At 48.4% G+C, this 20231-nt stretch overlaps 4 protein-coding genes across 4 annotated transcripts; 2 read left to right on the forward strand and 2 right to left on the reverse strand.

The window, feature by feature from the left end:
* Positions 1 to 4220: 4220 nt before the first annotated feature.
* Positions 4221 to 6675, forward strand: Pmar_PMAR009351 (kinesin-associated protein, putative; the record flags this gene model as incomplete). The annotated part of the gene is made up of 12 exons (XM_002771961.1): positions 4221 to 4358; positions 4700 to 4824; positions 4934 to 5057; positions 5224 to 5319; positions 5361 to 5471; positions 5562 to 5726; positions 5791 to 5901; positions 5941 to 6024; positions 6081 to 6191; positions 6233 to 6312; positions 6351 to 6539; positions 6672 to 6675. 12 exons carry the CDS (start codon positions 4221 to 4223, stop codon positions 6673 to 6675), a joined length of 1338 nt encoding a protein of 445 aa, XP_002772007.1.
* Positions 6676 to 7864: 1189 nt separating this feature from the next.
* On the forward strand, positions 7865 to 9198 carry Pmar_PMAR009352 (aspartyl protease, putative; the record flags this gene model as incomplete). Its single annotated transcript, XM_002771962.1, has 1 exon — positions 7865 to 9198. The coding sequence occupies one exon, from the start codon at positions 7865 to 7867 to the stop codon at positions 9125 to 9127; it is 1263 nt and encodes a 420-aa protein (XP_002772008.1). The 3' UTR covers positions 9128 to 9198.
* A 1424-nt stretch (positions 9199 to 10622) lies between these two features.
* Positions 10623 to 12096, reverse strand: Pmar_PMAR009353 (transmembrane transporter, putative). Its single transcript, XM_002771963.1, has one exon. It carries the CDS (start codon positions 12069 to 12071, stop codon positions 10821 to 10823), a length of 1251 nt encoding a protein of 416 aa, XP_002772009.1. The 5' UTR covers positions 12072 to 12096; the 3' UTR covers positions 10623 to 10820.
* A 162-nt stretch (positions 12097 to 12258) lies between these two features.
* Positions 12259 to 12481, reverse strand: Pmar_PMAR009354 (hypothetical protein, conserved; the record flags this gene model as incomplete). The annotated part of the gene is made up of 1 exon (XM_002771964.1): positions 12259 to 12481. A coding segment is annotated over one exon (223 nt), but the record flags the coding sequence as incomplete, so codon positions are not given.
* Between the last annotated feature and the right edge of the window lie 7750 nt (positions 12482 to 20231).

Here is a 20231-nt window from a genome sequence, read left to right on the forward strand (position 1 = left end):
GTGCAGGTGGGCGCTCGCAGTTATGCCGGATCAAGGATCGTGTGCATGAGAGCTTGAACAACTACTTCAAGTTTTGCTTGATTGAAACGGACTCGGGCATTCTTCACCATGCCTGCGTGGCTGCATCCTATCTCCATCCTGCATTCGCCGATACGGAGGACGAGGACTCCGCTCAAGATTCTATCAGAAAATGTATGGCTTTCTTTGGCATCAGTGACAGTGCTCTTGACGCTGACGACTCCTCATCAACTAGTAGGCATGGGGTAGAGGGTACTTTGTTGGGTGCCCTCAATCGCAGAGATCTCAGGAGGACAACAACGGCGGTGACGGGTTTGTCTCGCGAGTTGATCGCATATGAGCAGAGGTTGAGATCCGAGTCTGCCGTGCACTCGGATTTCCTCGGCTTCTGGGCAGGCTGCCCAGATTTGCCCATTCTCACTAAGGTTGCTGTTGCCCTCGCAACAATTCCTGGGAGTAGTTGCAGCTGCGAAGAGAGCTTCAGCTTAGCTGGATCTTTATCGAGAAGCAGAAGATCCAGATTATCTGACAGCACTTTACGTACCTTAATGCTTTTGAAGAGCCATTAGCTCTGCTATCGGCCCTTAGTATTCTTTTAATCTGTGACACATATTATGTGTTAGCGTCCCATTGCTGTGTGTCTTTCTGGTCTTCCGTAGTTGTATAAGTGATATTATAGCATGATTTGCAGGAGTTGTTTCGCGTTTCTTTGAAGAAGATGTGTTCTAGCCAACTTCTAGTAACAAAAGCTAGAGAATCCGCCGTAAACCGTAAATCGCATCCGTAACCGTGAATTGAAATATTTTACGACTCGTAAATCGTAACGGAATTCGTAATTTACGGCGATTTTGCCCATCTATAGTGTTGAACTCACTTCGCTGCCCTCTCTGCCGTTCCCAAATGACGGGGTTAGAGCACGATATCGAAGAGGGCAGTTCAGAGTCTGTTACAGCTTCGCCAGGTGAAACCGTCGGTGGCTATGGAAGCGCATCTGTTACTTCTCCTACTGGGAGACAGTTATCCAGAAGTGCCGGTGTCGCTGATTTGTCTGGTCTCCAAGAGTTCAATGTGTCTCATTCGCCGAATGCGGTGCCGACCCCTGCCTTCCCAGCTGTTATACAGTTGTGAGCGATTTTACCAGTCGGTACCCCTTTGTAGAGTGACCATCGAGAGCTAGCCTTCGATCGAGAACTTGTATTCGCACATACTATTCAGATATTCTATCAGTCCCTTTGAGACTATTCTTAGTGGTGAGTTGCTGGCTCATCCCTCAGTTGTCATCTGGGCAAGATCGAGTCGACTGTCCAACTCTATTCGCACAGGTCTGCTTGTCTAAGCTACACGTGGTTGAAGAACCCGTCACTGTATGGAAGATGCACGTTCCTACTCGATTGGTTCCAGAAACTTGATAGCATTCTTCTCCTATATAGTTTTCTCAGAATTATATATACGTCTATAGCAATCTGCAGAGCACATTGTCTCTGTAGATGTTTACTTGCCATCTCATCTGCCTGCTAGTTCTAGCAAGTCGGATATAACCACGGGGAGATTCTGTGCATATTCTGATGTGACTCGCTGCTCCTCGGGGTATGTTGTTGGTTGCTTCAACAACAGCCGCGTTTGGGTAGTCCCCCCGTTTCGCTTTTCATAGAGGGGTTGAGTTGAGTAAGCTCGGATTATAATAGGCTAGGGTGAGTACAGGTCACCAAATGCCCCGGACAGTGAAAAAGATACGGCTCAAAGGGCTGGAGCTAAAGGCTGAGGAGAGTACTATTGTTATTAACTATGTTCAAGATGCCTGCCTGATGGATGAGGATGGCCGAGTCACCTCCACAGAGAGCACGCCTGGTAATGTTATACACACATTCTCGATCTCACTGGGATAACATTTTCACTGCGGCGGAATCCTAGATCGAAAATGGCATATCTGCCCCTGAGTTGGCTCGGGGCGGACGTCGCTTTGATCGCTGGAGTGATTTCGATTCGGGAAAAAATCGAGAGGGACTGAATTGAAGAGGTGACGATGAAATTGAGCGTGTGTACAAGTCTCCATTGATTGCATGAGGACGGTCTCAGCACCTCGCTTGGATGGATTGATCCTACTAGGGTGTAGTCTGGGTGGTATAGCTGCCCCAATCGGAGAAATTGGTTTTACTAGGGTATAGTTTGGGGTGGCATAGCTGCCCCACTCGGAGGAATTAGTTTAACTAGGGTATAGTTTATGGTGGCATAGCTGCCCCACTCGGAGGAATTGGTTTAAATAGGGTATAGTTTGGGGTGGCATAGCTGCCCCAATCGAAGGAATCGATTTTACTAGGGTATAGTTTGGGGTGGCATAGCTGCCCCATCCGAAGAAGTTAGTTCGTCTAGGATCTAGCATGGGTTGGCATAGCTGCCCCACTCAGAGAAGTTTATTATACTAAGGTGTAGCATAGGTTGGCATAGCTGCCCCGCCTAGTAAGGTTGAATTTCTCCAGAAGATAATGAGGCTGATAAGGTGTAGATTCCGTATCATACTTGAAATGCATTGGAGAGAAGTCTTGTGCGAAGACCAGAGGCGGTGGCATAGCTGCCCCTCTCGGAAAAATCGATGTCCGAGAGTAAATCTCGGGGTGGCATAGCTGCCCCGCTTTGAGAAAAGGTGTAGACACTTCACCTTCTCTGAAAAAATGCAGTCGGGAAGAATTTTTTTTGCCAAGGGCAGAGGTCGGTCAGAGTTCGGCATGTTGGGGTTGACCTCGAGACAAAGGCTGATCAAGTTATGCAGGCAGCTAGCAAGTAGGGGAGGTATTAAGGGGGTCCTACTAATAGATGTCCTAGGTATATATTGCCAAAGCATCGAGAGGAACTTATACGGTTGTTGGGGAATCTGAGAACTTACCAGGGGTCTAAAGACAGGCCGGTGAGCATTGGTAATACGAGACAAGAAAGCTTCAGACAGCAACAGGTTGGTCGGGGAGAGAGTTGAGTAGAGTAGAGAGCCGATGTGGGACAGGTCTATGTCACATACTGATGTTGCTCTGCAGATACTCCCAGCTGAGGAAGAGGCTGCCAGTTACTACGAAATGGTAGGACGAGAGCCCACCAATGCCTGTCTATCCTTCACTGTAGATATTCCGCTCCCTGCCAGAGGCAAACCCCAACTCAATCGAGATGTAGCATGTCAACTATAGGCCTTTCAAACAGCAACGATAGGTATAAGGATAAGCTATATGAGGACGCGGTGGAGGAAAAGCTGATCGGGGCTCGTTATTTTCTTAGGTCTGCTTTCGAGCCGGACGAATGTTACTAACCTGTTTTAGGCTATGTGTGGATCCATGTACCCTTGCGTATATTGCCCATCAGGCGATGAGTACTGTAGGAGGCCAGGATGGATTCAATTGTAAAAGTCTCGGGACTCTAATAATGGACCTTGAATCTTACGCTCTCGCATAGCCTGGGTGGTGCCTCACCGGTCCTGAAGGTACCTGGCTCACGGTGTTGGCGAGAGTGCTCAGGGAGGAGTCGGTGGGTCTCTTTGACTTACCAACTACTATCAGTAATACAATAGCGCCATCCATAGCTCGCATCCGGCAATCTAGTAGCAATGAACTGGAATGAGCGTACCCAATAGATAACAGTAGTTGCCGCATCGGTAGGTAGGGTTCTATGGTGAGAGTTTGAGATACGCATTTTCTGTGCACCAGCGAACTCGGCTCTGTCAGGGAGTGGCGCATCATCAGGTGCATGCTTCCTCTGCCTGTCCACTTATTCTGTCCTTCACCCGTTACTGGCGGCTTACCAGTGTGGTGGTATCACTCTACGATTGGTGGAGCACGAGGTTCGAGAACGGGCCAGGGCCCTCAAACAAGGGGTATGGAAGCGGGAAAGACATCGGCAGTTTTTATCCTATCGTAAACAGCGATATAACGGGTATGGTTGTGGAGTCTTAGTCCCCTAAAGATCTCCATCGTACTAACAGAACTTTTCCCTCGGTCTGTTTCCAGTCAACTCCAGTGTAAAGGGGTGGTCTGCTCCTTAGGTGGACCAGTGTCGGCTCGCATGCGATGCTCCAGGCTTAACGAGAGAGGAACGCAAAGTGATGAAACAAAACAAACTGCTGCGAATAGCTCTGTTGACGCTATTTCATCTCGCTGAGGACGTCATAGTCGAACGTAGTAGCTTGGCAGTAGGGCTACGAACATGGTAATCACGCAGAGAAGATGGTGAATGGGAAACTGCCAAGTCTTATTGCCGGGCTCTTGGATCGAACCTGGGAGCCTCTACTGAAAGTGTGCCTGGTATTTCTCAAGAAGCTATCTGTCTTCCGGGAGGCTAAGGACCAGATGGTGGAAGCTGGAGTAGTGTCGTCGTCACGTTGGCTGTCGTAGGAGGGTTGTCTCTAGGTGCTCCGATCCCTGGTCGCTAACTGTGTGATGAGGCATGAGTCGGGAACTACACGAGTGCTGGCCTTGCATGTGCTGATGGAAATTGAAAGGGGCTTATAGACGTCACCATTGAATTCGTGTATATCACATGAGTTCGAAGAAGTTGCAATGTTCCATCACCTATTCGGGACTAGTTCTTAGGCGATTGTCGTTAAAATACATCCTGGGAATAAGGGGGCTGTTTCAGCCTTTGAAGTGATACGTTATTATGGTTGTGAGTGAAAGGCTTAGAGCGGAGCTGTTGCACTCGGCAGGTCCTCTATAATCTATCCTTCGACCCAATTGTGCGTAACTCACTATCGGAAAGTGGCGTTATGATGGCCTTGGTTGGTATCTTGAGAGAGCAGCCAAGCTGCCGACAGCTGGTCCTCAGGCTTCTGTAATAAGTTATTAGTAATTAGTAATAAGAAATCAGTTATTATATAGTTATGACTAATAACTATATAATAAATGCTGGGCCCGGGGATCGAACCTGCGCCCTATCATAGATATCATTTGTCCTTCGATGATCGTTGCAAGTCCGAGCTTTGCTTTTGTGAGGACTTCATACCGATGCTGCTACAGCTGGTTGTGCAATCTCCCGAACCTAGAGTGGGGGTGGACCTCATGGCTGTGGGTCTCCATCGGACCTCTTTTGAATCTTATCGGACCTCCCTCCGCTAGGTGCTGGTGAACATGTCGACTCATCAGCGTAGTGCTCAGATGATGCTCCAGTCAGGGTTATGGCCAGAGCTAGTGTGTCCCTTACATGGTATTGACTCTCAGTTTCACTATGCAGGTACATAGGGCTATCAAGTACAGCGATGCCCTTGTGTTGAAGGTAATGCGAAATGCGAGCAGTCATGGAAGGGATCTGCAGGAGCTTTTCTGTGAAGTGAGAGGCGGTTTGGTGTAGTCTGGCGAGGCCCATTGTAGGTGCTGAGCAACTCTGCGTTATCGCACTGGACGGTCGAGCTTGTTCGCTTGGCTCGTCGCTGTAGTAACGGTAAGAGTAGTGGACAAGACAGGAGGGACGGAGGGGCGGACGTAGTGGTCGAGGTAGCAGCCTTATGCTCTCAGTTGGTCTCGGCATCGCACTATCGTAGTTCCATATTCCTGTGAAGTTGATTTATACAGGTATTGGGGTTACTAGCCAACTTCACAACATCGGGTACCGGGATAGACTGGGCGGAGCTCTGCTCGATAGATGACAACGGCTTCCTGTTGGACCTCTTGACAGATCAGCTCATGCCGGGCTTCACGGGGGATGATGTCCTCCTAGAGAGTGTCATGGTCGTTGGAGTAGGTTCCTGTATACCACATTCCGCTTCTGACTGCACCTTGTGAATGAGTGTACCGTAACCAGGTGATAGCCTCCTGTCCGGACCCCGAGGTGGGGGGACGACTATGTGATAACCCACTTCTGATAAGGCGTCTTATAGACTTGCTCACTGCTAAGCAGGAGGACGATGATATTGTAGGCATATGACTTTGGTGAGGATCACCTGGGCAATAGGTTCTACAATTGCTTTGGACATTTTCTATGCTGTTGACGAATTCTGAGGTTTCCGAGATGGTCCTCGAAACTGAAGATGGTCAAGTGGGATGGAGGGCCGCCGCCGCCGCGTATCGGTCCACCTCATGTGGCGTATGTAGGTGGTGCACTATATGCTCGAGTTGGTGCACGACACTAACCCTATGATAGCGAGGCAGGCATCGATAGCTCTAGGCATTGTAGCTGAGTTGGAAATGAAACGAATGAAACGGGTAACGTTATCAGTACATGGAGGTCAAAGGGAGTTCTGCAGACTTGTGCTGAAGATGTTCGTGCGGCCAGCAGCTTGTTCGGCAAGGTTCGACAAGCGCGCTTTGAGGCGCATAATCAGAGGTAAGATGCGTCCTCGTCAGTGGGATGAGGCGCTTCAGGTGGATGGCCGAGGTTGATGGTGGTGAAGAGTCCGCTGACAGTGGAACTGATTATTCTGGAGAGGGAATAAGTCGGCCTCTCGAGAATGATAATATTTTGGTTGTTATGGCAGTCTCCACTGGAAGCGACGAAAGGGATATGTATTTCATGCGCCACAACTTGGCCTTCGCGGATACTTTGAATGATCGGTAGGGCTTCGCTCCGCTAAGGAGTAAAGGGTGTTTGTCAGGCTGTGGGGTGACGAGGGTGATGGAATGTACAGTCTGGGGTCGTCGTCGTCATCAGGAGGAGGAGGACATGTTACGTATCTGTGATGTCAGTTGATCGCTGTTGTTGTTATAGTCACTACAATTCGTGGGGGAGGGGGACGCTGAAGGACCTTTGAGCGTAGAGCAGTGTAGTAGTGGTGGTGAATAGATCTGTATGTATCTGTTGTGTTGAGATGCTGAAGGGTTGAAGTGCTGTTAGTTGGTTATGTGATAATGACGTTTGCAAAGAGAGGCGACCAAGTTTCCAAAAGTTCCCCCTTTCCACTAACGCTGCGCTGAGGTCTTCTGTCATCACGCGGACGGTCTTATTGAGGGCTTTCGTGTGGCTCAGTCGATTAGCTCTGTCCTATATAACGGCAGCGACAAGGCAATGGACTCCACCTTTGTGAAAATAATATCACTGCTAAGGATATCTACCCATGGCCTCCATCCTCATCCAAGAGTCGTTGTACTGAGTGAGCATGCACATGTTGTTCTCCTGTGCATCGTGATGTTGATTTTCGTGTTATTAACCTTTCTAGACTGTGCTTGGCCTTGCGTTCAGACATTTATCGGGACAATATCGAGGGCGTTTGATCGTTCAGTATGGCCAAGCGCTATTGAGATTATATCTGATGCCCACGTGGTCTAAGAAATTCCGTTCAATTTTCTGTGAACAGATTTACAAGAGTCAATTACAGTGTCGTAAAATATGCACGCGGTCAATTAAATGTGTCGGGGACAATGTGAGGAAATTTTGGAAAATTTCTGTACACTTCAATGCTAACTCATGTATAAACTCCTAAAATGGTTGAGGAAGTTCTTGAGCTCAGGTGAGGGAAGCGAGTATATATTCCAACATTGGTCGATTATGATGCTACCGCCTCCTATGATGAGAATTCGACTGTTGCTATGGACGTATCCACCCAGCTTTCGAAATCCATCATATCTCTTCTCACAGTTCTCAAGCCTCTGACACTTAGTGTTCGATAGCTCTGCTTTAGCCCGTAATTGTGCTGAACTGTCAGTTCCTGCTTTTCCACACTATGAAAGCGTCCCTCTTAGTGTTGGCACTCTCCTCCACAGAGTTCGTCTCAGGATCAGTTCGAGTGCAGCTCACGAAGAAACGAAGCCCGCATCCAGCGATCCGGAACGAGCATAGGGTTCCGTTGCATCATTTTAAAGTGCGGTTGTTTAACCCCGACGAGTCCAGTCTGGGGGCGAACTCAGCGCCCTCAGTAGAGGTGCCCGTTGTGGAAAGTGGTATGGTGGGCAATTTTAGCTACTATGTTGAACCTATTCTCAACTTGGCCAATTTGCAGTACTACGGACCCATCACTGTTGGGACTCCTGAACAGGCTCTTACCGTCCAATTCGATACTGGTTCTAGTGACCTGTGGGTACCACAAACGATGTATGATTACCACACCTCGCAAACATCTTCAAGCTCGACAACGCAGAGGGTGCTGGAGTACGGCAAGGGCGCGGTGTTTGGCAATTTGACCAATGACAGAGTGTGTCTGGGCCTCTCTGGTGAACTCTGTATATCGGGACAGAACTTCATCTTGGCCTCGGCACAACGCGATATGAACATGCGGTTTTTTGACGGAATTCTGGGTCTTGCTTGGCCCGGTCTATCTCGTACGGGAACGACAGTCTTGGAACACCTGAGTGAAATCATGGACTACCCGCTCATTTCCTTCTCATTCACTGACGATCCTATTTTTACAATGTCTCTCGGAAGCACGGTCACTTTTGGTGCTATCGAAGAGGAGAATTACCGTAAAGGTACCTTTACATGGGCGCCAGTCGTGGGGAATCTCTGGTGGTCTATCGAGGTCAGCATTGGAGTACTGTCACCACCGTCGAAGGCATCACCTAAGTCTATTGGCAGTGCTAGCAATTCGACGCCGGACTCGGGCTCAGTGATGATCTCGAATCAGCAAGCAGCGCTCGATACAGGCACATCGTACATCACTGTGCCAAGGAACGTATTCCTACCGTTGCTCACTGCACTGGTCCCTCATGAAGTGTTGATGACTTGCAGTGTGCTCTTACCAGGCGGCTTTCTTACATGTCCGTGTGGGGCTCAGAATAGCGCGGGAACTATGGTGATCATCATACAGGGCATGCGATACACTGTCACGCCGACTGACTACTTCACCTTACCGACGCCACAGAATGAGTGCATGATTGAGTTGCAGATGAGTCCTGATGGATTACCTATAATACTAGGCGACACTTTTCTTAAGAAGCACTATACTGTTTTCGATGCTAAGGAGAGGCGTGTTGGAGTGGCGGTATCAGCCTATGGTGGTGTCTTTGGTGATCTCGATGGGAGTCGAAGTTCAATGCCGATCAGGGAAAAAGAGAACTCGGTTGACAGCTCCTATCGGCTCTTCGGGGTTGTCCTCGTCACTGTACTGCTCGTACTCAGTGCCGCTTACCTGGTCCCTCGCTTCGTGAGCCGATTCACTCACCGATCAGCTCTGAAGCGTCCTCTGCTCGAGACAACCGATGCACGATAAGATGACCTCTGAGGTAGGCGTAGAGTTGTATTATTTTTTTATGACAACTATATCATGATCGGAGTTCTATGCTGTTATTGCCTTCGTATATAATACAGTGGTAGTAGCCGGAGCGCTGAAACCAGTCAGGCTATCATGTCCGTAAATGCTGATTTGATCTTTGCGTTGATGGTGTTGCGCACAAGTCAACTCCTTGGAGACCGCTTCAGAATCACAATAGAGTTACTCACGAGTCTGGCTGAACGTCTATGCGCAGAGATATTTCCACGCTACGCTGACGGTCAGAACTCACTTGAACACACACGGTGACAACATGCTGACTCTCCGAGCACTACATCATTGATGTACTTGTCCCCTGGTTCAATCGTATGAATGACTGCTTCAATAGGCGAAGATGCCGTTTTCCCGTTCTGTCGTCATCCGCATTTGTTAATTGCGTTTGTAACATTCCGAGGTACATGCGAGCCCTTGGAAGGGCTCGAGTCCACCGCTGTAGATCTCAATGTCTATCAGGCCCTCACTGCGGGTCAAGGACTTTACCGTGATGCTGAAATCGCCATAGAGAGATATTGAGGAGTTCAAGGAGCCCATTATGTAGGTCAGGCTTGAAAGCCTGTGATCGCGTTTGATGAGCCGAGAGGTAAATAACCAGATTCACCTAAAATATCCGATTTTTGGTTATTTTCGAGCCTATCGCCCCTTGTTCATGTTGTCCGACCGTGTCGGTCTACTGCTGAGAGCAAACTGCAATCGACCGACACGGAAATGGGCGATGTGGTTGTAGACATGGTTGCTTCTATCTGCAACTGTGGAAGCTCACTCTGTCTTCAAGCGCGAGGAACTACGCCTACAACCGGACTATGACAGGCATAATCTTAGTAAGATTTATGATAGTTGCTTAAACTGTGTTCGGCATAAGGCCTGCTGACACCAGCAGTACGAGAGACCTCTGGGGCGGGGTAAAGGAGGTCATCGAGGGTTGACCATGGTAGATTGGCATACCTATGACCTATAGGTTATATGGACTTTCAATAAACAGGTTCTCCACTTGAGTAGGGTACTTCAGAGATGTTTCGTAGGATTTCAGGCTCAATAGTTTGTGCGCAAGACGGTGTTTCAGTCGATGCGCGCAGAGGGTTGAAAGTTGTTTTCTAGAGTTTGAAGTACGCGACTTCGATTCCAGTATGAGAGGTATATTTAAGATGTTCGGCTAAGAAATTTGCTCAAAACTCGATCTGATTGAGGAAAACCTTACTTGACAAGAATTGCTCATTTTAGATGTCGTGTACTGTAGGTGGCATTGACCCGGGACATCAGTACTGTATCAGTGAGAAGGGCCACCGAAGAGCGTAAAGTTCCAAGACTTTCGACCTTCGTTGCGTTGCTCCTGTTCAGTGCAAGTGCTCCTGTCACAGGAGTCCTGTGTCATGTTGTTCTCCATTAATAACGAAACATATATAGCAAACTGACTAAGGATGGATGTAAAATTAAGACAAAATACGCGAAAGCGTCGGGTAATACTAATCGACTGCCTCAGACCTCTTAAGGGAGGAAAGGGGTACGAGATACAATTATCTGAGGTATTATTTATCGTAATGATTTCTGCGGAGGGAAGGCAGAGCAAAGAGCTTCCGGCTTATATACTTAGTCAAGTCATCCGTGATTCGACAAAGCGACCGTAATCTATAGAACTTCAGAACTGGATGATAGCGCCATAAATGCCGAGAACCATAACGACGAACCCGATCACGATGAGCGCAGCGAAGAGGACCAATTCCCACTTCGGAATGGACAACTGATGGGATCTCCTCATCTTAACATAGCAGGCGATGGGAAAGAAAATCGACAAATGCGGCACGCAGAAGGCACCTATCAAACTTACAAGGGCATCGACCTTTGGTACAACTATTGCAATGCATCCTTCAAGAATGACAAGGCCAGTACGACCCAGCAGAGAGACCAGCTTATACTTGAAGGAAGACCACTGCTTCTTCTCACTGATGTCCAAGCAAATCTCATCAACCTTCTTTGCCGTCGGTGTGAATAGGACTAGATAATGAGACGAGACAACAACAAGGACAACAACGTTGATAATCCAACCAAATGTATTGAGACGCTGACCCGCAGGAGAGATTGCGCCAGCGATTGTGTCGGCCCCAGCCAAAGCTTGACCGTAAGCTATGTATCCGAGCTCCATGACGGCCATGTACAGGGCAGTGCAGAAGACCAGGGCAACGAACAGCGCTTTTGGAAAATCCATCGGTCTGGTCATATTGGCGCACACCGTAGGCGTCGTCGAGCTCATACCATAGCCGAAAAAATAGGTGGCGAACATCGAGAAAAAATCGATCGCTCCATCTGGGCCAACCTTTAGGTCACGAGCGACACCGTCTTGGACAAGCTTATCAGCTGAAGCAACGAATATGACAATGACCATTGCTGAGACAGTCACAACGCCAATCGTTGCGATGAAACCAACATTCTTGACTTCCTTAATCCACGAAAGGGGTATGCCAACGACTATCCAGATCGCTACCCAGGCACGTCTATCGAGGACAAGAGCCATTGCTTCACATGTTGATGCCAATAGAAGGAGCATTACGGAGCACACGGCAACCAGGGTGACATGTAGGGTAGCCCCAAAGTACACCGCGGCTATCTTACCGAAAGCAACTCGACCAACCTCCTCATAACATTTGGCGACTTCCTCCTCTTCTTTAGCAGCAAGGCGCAGGGCTCTCCACAGAAGGTGGTTATTGTAGAGGATGATACTGGACGCGACGAGAAGACCAAAAAGACTACCGAGCCAACCAGAGTGAGTAGCCGTGCCTGGCAATGCGAGAACTCCAAGTCCAACAGCAGTCATGGTGAGAGTGCAAGCAGCTCTGAACCATCCTATGCCCGGGTGCTCCACTACAACATCAGTACGAGAAGATTTTTCCATGCTTCAACAAAGGGAAAAACCTGAGAGAATTTTCACGAGTATCTACAACGCGAATACAAGATTCAACACGATAGATAATTTCCCATCAGTCCAACACAAAACCATATCGCAGTTGCAGTGGAGAAGAGTTACCTACTCCTCGGTTACACAAAGAACAAATCCAGTTTAACAGCAATCCTTGTGTCGCCGATTCAGCTCCGCCAGAGCCTCCGTTCGGCACCTCCCACAGCGACATGCGAAGCCGTAAGCCTGGCGGAGCTTAGATTGCCGTTCCACTAAAGGAAGATTCTCATCGATGTAACTTTGGAAAACCTCCTCTCCGGAATGTACAGGCTTTAATGATTTCACTCGGAGGCATCGCGAACCACGAAATGAAGCTTCCGCATTAGGTGAACACGAATGATTAGTGACTGCCACCCCACGATAGAGCCCCGAGCCAAGTACCTCTGGGAATGGCGAACAGCTCGGACCACCTTCGTCATCATACGGGACCAGCCGCTGAACCAGCTCGAGCAGTCGATGCCAGTCCACCTTCTTTGCGAGAGCCATACCACGAGGGCATCGTAGTGCCACCTCGAACAACTCTTCCGAGGGATGATCAAAGCTCACAAGCATGTTGTTAACCTCGAATACACCCAGTAAGCGGACGTACTCGTCCAATGTGAATCGGTCACGAAACTCGGCAAGATGATCATCTGGGAAGAGTTGCATTATAAGGCCATACGACTCCTGCACGCCTTGGTTTGTCTTTTCCAACGCTGGATGCGACGAGAAGCTCAAGAACTCCGACAAGGCTCTTTCGACGGTCCAGTGCGATTCCAGAATGCGATACGCCATTATCGACGTTGCCTGAGCTGCCAGCATAAAGAACTCATTGTGCTTCAATGCCAGATTCTGCACCTCATAGCGTATCTCAGAATTCTCACAAAGCCGACTATGTGCCGGTTGAGCAAGGCGGCGGCAGTCCTCAGAACAGTACTGCGCTTCACCACAGCTACACAATATACTTACAGGGCTCTGCATTACAGAATCGAGCCAAGCAATGTCGGTGACTATAGTCGGGAAGTCGTCCTCAAGCGACATGTTTTTGAGAGCCAGTACATGACCGAACGCATCACTGAGTTTACCAACGCTACGAAGACAGTGTTGGCAGCATAGAGCACCACTATAACGAGAATATGCGAATTGCATTGATACCAGTGGATACCGATCTTCATAGAGGAGGTCTCCTTCGGCGACGTCCGCTTTTGAGACGATTCCTAAGCCCGAGCAAGTTGCTGATGGCTGAACGGAGAGGAGTCCATAACTCTCAGGATGCTGTCGTTGCCACTCTTGGAAGAGGTGAGGCAATTCATCATGACCCATGTAAACCCAACTGCAGTCCCGACAACTACTTAGATACCCAATCCAAGACGCAAAGCCAAACACATCTAATGTTTCATGAACAACAACATGGAATACACATCTAAGGATTAGAAGTAATGCTTACGACTACCACCGGAGGCTGCACCGAAGGATGTATACCTGAAATTACCATGGGCTGATTCCCCTCGGACGAAACTATCATTACTGAGTGTATTGCCCGGGTCCTGGAGTAACTTTCATGTCCGTCGATTTACCAGTACTGAAGCGAAAGATATCACAAAACGTAAAACTCTGCGTTAAGATTTACGGTATGTTCAAATAGCTCGCTTTGAGCGCTCCAAGCCTCAACTTACGCAGGACCTTGGAAAGATCAACACTGAGGAATCAACCGCCCCGGCCCTGTGATAGTACCGTTTCCTGTTTCTGTGTATCAAAGCGAAAGTCAGGCGATAAGCTGACGATGCTACGCGAGATCTGTGTCACATCATTGCTGTCACCAACCTGAGTATCATCATCACAGTATCAGCATTCAGGGCGAGTGCTGCTCACTCTCATGCGCGCATCCATTCCTACGTTGAATTCCTGAGGAGTTCTATACCGGCCCGGTCCGGGTTGTTGATTCTGCCGAGTCAGGACTTGAACCTGACCCGGAACATACACTCTGAAAAGACTCACCCAGAACGCCATTAGAGGATCGAAATAGGGAAGGTCTACAAGGCGAGAAGGACTCATAGATAACTACCCATGTATCTCGATATCCTCCACCCGTGGTATACTTCGTGTTTTGCAGATGATATTTTGATTTCGCCTGAGATTCACCAACAAACCTGAATGATAAAAAAGGCTTCAGGATTACCTTATTGGAGCTGTACTTCGCACCATGACCGACTGTGAATCGAGGACCCGACGTGAGAGTCAGAGCATTCGCCTGCCACCCTGACTTCCAGTCGGGGCATGGTGATGAGTTGTATCGGTTCATCAATGGTAATTTATCAGAGCTGCGGATTAAACAGAATGAAACAAGTCGGACACGAGACAGCAGAACAATATACACCAACGGAACGGCCTTCAACGACGGTCTATAATGAAATTACTATTGCGATGGACTAGAAGCACAGAGGGAGACGGCAGAAGCAAGACATACAATACAATAAAGCAATACATGTACAGGACCTTCTTCTACGAGAGAGCGCTACGGGATCTCACTCCCATAGTCAAAGGACTTGAGAGTGGGTGGGAGCCAAGACCGGACACTCAACCCTGTGAGCATTCAGTTCGTTCTTGGAACAATCAATTTTGTTAGGAACAGTAGAGCTGAAGATACGGGAAGATCTAAAACGGGAAGATCATATTCGCCTTACGAACGCAATTTAACCATAGAGAATTGAAATTCGCCGTGAATCGAAAGGAAGTTCGAGTTCCTGGTAATAGGGACTTCGGGCTACCATACTCATCATAGGCTTCTCAACTACATCACGGGCCCGTTCGAAATCTCAAACACCATCCTTCCACTAAACTCAGATATCTTTGTTCGCAACTCCAATTTCGTCCAGGGGCCTATTTCACAAGCGTCCTTTGATTAGGACGTCTTTACGTATAGGATCCTAACCTTAGGACGTCCTAGGTTATGGGCGAGCGAAAATTTCACTGGCCACAAGAAGGCTGTATCAAATTTCGCCAACTCAGAATTCGCCAAAATGACGCCAAACAAATTCGCAGGCCTGATGACGGGAATTATAGGTGATACCAGTGTTGGAACAGATTACAACAATGTGATGAAATACGTTACTCTACAACTGATTTGGACTAGGATTTGGTGGATTCTGCAAAATTCAACAGATGTGCAGTAATCTGCGTGTTGTTCTCATTCCGCCAACATCAGTATTGGCAATAACTGCACATGGACAGCTCCCGCCAAGTTGGTCTTCTGGACAAGGATTGCCAAGTAGGTGATTTTAGGGTTGTGAAATATGGATCGAACAGCGTGCGCCCAGGCTATCGATTTATGTTTTGGACGGTCCAAATTGGACCAAACTTTTGGTGCCACCAGACTGGTGCCACCAGTCTGGTGGTGTCCAGCATACACTAGTCATTGGAGTTCGTACATGCTCATTATATCAAGACTCAACGTTGGTTCATTCCCATAGATGATGCCATCATCTATCGCTAGTAGCGAAAGATGCTCCGGAAAGGCCATCAGTAGTAGTAGTAGCGAATGGCTACTACTACTGATGGCCTTTCCGGATGAGGTAGGTTCTTCTTTTTTTCTTACGCCTCCTGTGAAGCGACGACACTCCACTACTACTATTACTGCTACTTCTTCCCCGGTATCTCCCCACGATGACGATTCTGTGACGAAAAGTTCTGTCGCTGATCCTGAACCCTCAACGAGTAAGCGTATGAGGTGCTACAACTTCTGGACGCGATCTGAGGTCATTCTGTTCATCTCGGGTGTGAATTTCAATTAATTTCGAGAGCTTTCGCACTGTGAAAGCTCTCGGATTCAATTGGTCTTATTTCCTATCGGTATTTTCGTACTGAGTCTTCACATTGTGAAGACAATGTGAAGCTCACAATGCCCAGCTAGGACCGGTCAACAGTGTCGTGATAAGTTCCGTTCTCTACTGTCTTCCGGTAAGTAGGAAGTTTCGCTCTTGTGTTCTATACTGTGTTGCTTTTCAGGAGAGGTTGAGTCTTGGAGGACCCTATTCTGTTTAAGTGTCTTGTTGACAACTCGCTCTCACTCAAGCCCGCCCCCGATAGTCGTGTCGATCGCTTTACTACTCCAACGTCGGGTTCTGTTAATTCATAATCTCGGAAAAGGGTCTCTTTCAGGTCTGATCCTCCATTGGCGAGGCACCTCACGTTCGGGTATATTTAATATACTATATTATACTGATCTGATCAGTCTGATCAGCTCCAGCGGGGATGCGATATAGTACAAACAACGCTGCCGAGGCCCTGCACGGTGCCCTGAAGTGTTTCATGGGTCATCGCCGTTTACATGAACGATTCTTCATTCATCCACTGAGAAAGCACAACGAGCGGATGCGCATCAAGCTCCGAATGGAGGATGGTGAGCCTTAAATAAGGCGGTGGCCTTCCAAGGCTGAGGAAAGGCGAGTGAGTTAATCTCATTAGTTGGTGTTGTTTTTTTGATGGTAGTGTTGACTCGGAATTCAGCATCCTTGTGTTAATCACATGTCAATAGTCCCCGGAGACATACACCGGCATACGAGTCCCGCTCTCGGCGGGACTCGGTTCCCTCCCGCTTCCCGCGAGGGAAGCGGGAGAGAAAATTTTTCAGAAACGCGGGACGGGATTAGAGCGAGAATCCCGTTTTCCCGCTATTTTCCCGCTCTTCTCTCACAGCGGAGCTGTCAAGCCGCCTACATCAACTTGGAAGGATGCGTCTCAGTCGCATCAATAAATTTTGCATAGTGCTCTTTTTAAGAGCTCTAGAAGGGGAGGGAGAATATCTCCCCTCTCCAGTTATATCGTGTCTACCTAGTCTATCGTGCTGTCTACCAGCTCGACGGGGAGGCTGTTCTCCTCCGCTAGAGCTGTTCTTGGTGATCGTAGACATAACATGACTTGCTCCTTATATGAGTCCCTTATGATCTTACGTTCGACTCGTCATGTAGTTAATTAAGCTTGCTTGAATAGCGTATCCAGGAGTCTACTGAGTAGACTCTACTCAACTTCTGGTGCGAAGTGCAGGGCATGCTGTCAGAGTATAGCATCATCTTCCAACTTATCTTGTGTAACACAAGTTGTGTTGAGTCCCCTTTATCCAAGAAAAGAAGCCTGATCTGTGGCACCGCGCGAAGCGCGGTTCGAAGAAAATGAGCGGGACGCGCGGGACTCGGGCGAGACTCGTCCCAATCAGGCGAGACGGGAAGGGGAGGGAACTGATCAAAATATTCCAGAACGGGAATCCCGCACTCTTCCCGTCCCGCCCATTTGCCGGTGTATGGGTCTCCGGTCTCCGGGCCGGAGACAAGGTGTTCGTTTGGTCGAACTTCTCTCTAGACCGCCAAGTTCGTCAGGAGTATTCGGTCGTCAGTGAGGACGACTGGTATGCCGGAGAAGACGATCTTTACCTGTATCGTCTTCGAGGAGACCGTGATGGTGAGGAGTTGGTAGTTGAAGGTGAAGAAGACCTCTGTCCGTTAATCGGCAGAAAGCGAGCCTTGCGGGGCTATGCTGAGTGCTGGAGCAGTTTCCGAGATAACATAAGAACTGAGAAGTGTAAAAAACACGTTTTAAAGGGGAACAAGAACTGGGTTATTCTCTAGGTTTCGTTTAGCTGTTCACTACGTTCACGGTGTCTTATGGCAATTGTTGCGCTGTTACCAGTAAGGTCGTTTCGGGACGCAACGACTAGTAATGGGGTAACCAGGTAACGGTAACTAGTAACCAGTAACTGGTTGGGGACAACACCTTGGTCACTAGATACACCCCATGGAACTTGCGCTTCTGGAACTTAGAGCCATGTACTGCGGCCGAAGAGTTTCTCTTAAAGGCAACTTTGTCGCCCACCTGAACTCAAGTCACCAGAACTAGGATACTATCCTATTAGGACAACCTACCTGAAACACCTCTTCAGGCTTCATATCCTCTCTACGTTCCAGCGCTCGCTTCCCTGCCACCTGCTTGATGTGTTGTGACCCAATTTGTTGATCCTCCTTCAAGTGCTGCCGCAGTCTCTCCACATAAGCCTGAGCTGCTTCTTGGTCGGAGCCTTGGTCGGAGCCTTATTCAGCCTTGAATTATTGAGCTCGAGCTTTGGTCGGAGCATTCCATCAAAAAGGAGGATCTCTATGGAGATATGATGATCGGAGATCACTGACCGATTCATACAAGGCCATACGACGCTGCTCAACTTCCTCGTTGGGCCTTGCCGGCTCGGCAAAGTCGACAAAGGATTAACTCGGGCGTGGTAAAACTCATGGGAGTAGATCCTGGGCTTCCCGCGCGAACTCTCCTGTACTCGATCGGTCTATGATAGACCGTCTATCGCCCTACCACAAGACATGATAATCATTTGAACTCAGAGTCCAAAGACATCGAAAGTCACTGAGAACAGACAACGAAAAGCAGAACCAAGGGTGAAGTGTGTGGTTAAATCCAGCTTGGCAGTATGCGGCCCTGATACGGCTTTCGCCGAACAGGAATCATGAAGAAGTTGTGGCGAAAGCCTGTCACAAAACCAGATTTGAACAAATCACCTGGCGATATTCGACTCCGACTCGGGAATATACCAACCGTGATCGATAAAAGGCGGATATCGCGAAAGATGGTGTAATCTTCATAAACAAATGATTATACCAAGATATCGGCGATTTACGACACGTAGTTGGCGAATACCGATAAGTTCACCAAGTTTTATAGCAATATCTGAGCCACTGGCATGTTACACCAATACCAAGTTGCTATAACCGTGCGCACAGAACGGAATAGATCATTTGGGCGAACGAAATTACGGATTTCCTCAACCAGTTTCCGCCACATCTGTGTCGACGCCAAAGAGGTGAAATATGGTCCAGAAGCGGTCGTATCCCATGATTGAGCGTGTTGGCGAGAGTTCATTAGGACCCGAAATCACCAAGCTTGGCGAGTTGGTGAAACCTGGTTCTCCGCACAAGCTACCTAATTTAATTGGCGGTTCCGTCCCTACAACTTCGTGCATCTCGACGGAACTGATGGTTTCAAGAACGGGCAAATGCTATGTGATTACATACCTTCCCAACAAGAACGGCAAGCTTCTCTCATTATGTATGGCACACCTCTCGGTGCAACTTCGTTGAGGCAAGATCATGGCTTCCCGATACGCGTCACCGTTTCACGCTCGCGTGCACACCATGACGCGAATCACACCCGAGTCGATTCGGCTATTCCTTGCCCCGTACAGTCGCCAAATAGTACAGAGTGGACTCGAGAGGCATCAATACAAAACATCTCGGCAACATCATCTCATGGAGTGAAATAGCTGTAGTCTGCATGGTGTAGTAGATGGAGATCACATCTGGTATGTAGGTAGCCCAATTTAAAATCCCGGAATCAAGAATTTCCAGTAAGATTCACACAAACCGAGACTCACACACCCGTATTGTATACATTGGGATTTCGGTTCAACCACGCTGTGTGAGGCGGTGATATAGTCCTGCAATATCTTCCGGTTTTCCCTACCAGAGCGCTCGTCTGCTGATTGGCAAGTCGTGCTGATCGAAAATATCAATCGAGTGGAGTCGTATGGCAACTTGTGATTCAGGTCCCTTGACTCTTGAACTACACACTCGATTTTCAGAGCCCTCGCGTCAGTGGTGTACCAATTCAGGACGATTCATAGCTAGATTAGGTGTGAAGTTATAGATGTACTTCCCCAGTCAGAGTTTGTATTTTGAGGCGCGATTTTAACGCGTGTATGCTAAGAATTTGTGGAGAGAATTTTACACCACTTTGCGACTCCTCACTGTCCACGAAGAGCTAGGCCACGAAACTTGGAGGTTGTATCATGTGAAGCATAATAGCACATCTCCCTGAGCCGCAAGATGGTGTTCGTTGTGGTGGCTGTGCACGAGTGGAAAAACCGGAAAGGCTAAGAATTTTTGAAGGAGTGTGGATGCCCAGTACCATTACAACGAATCCGACTGCAACGAGCGGCACGAATAGTAGTGCCCACTTTTGAGAGGGCAGCTCGAGGTTGAGCTTGATATAACGCGCGACAGGAAAAAATACGGACAGCTGGGTCACAGAATTTCTGTGACAGAAAGTTGCCCCGCCAGGAGCGAT

Source organism: Perkinsus marinus, assembly GCF_000006405.1.
Source record: "Perkinsus marinus ATCC 50983 genomic scaffold scf_1104296962162, whole genome shotgun sequence".
NCBI lineage: Eukaryota > Perkinsozoa > Perkinsida > Perkinsidae > Perkinsus > Perkinsus marinus.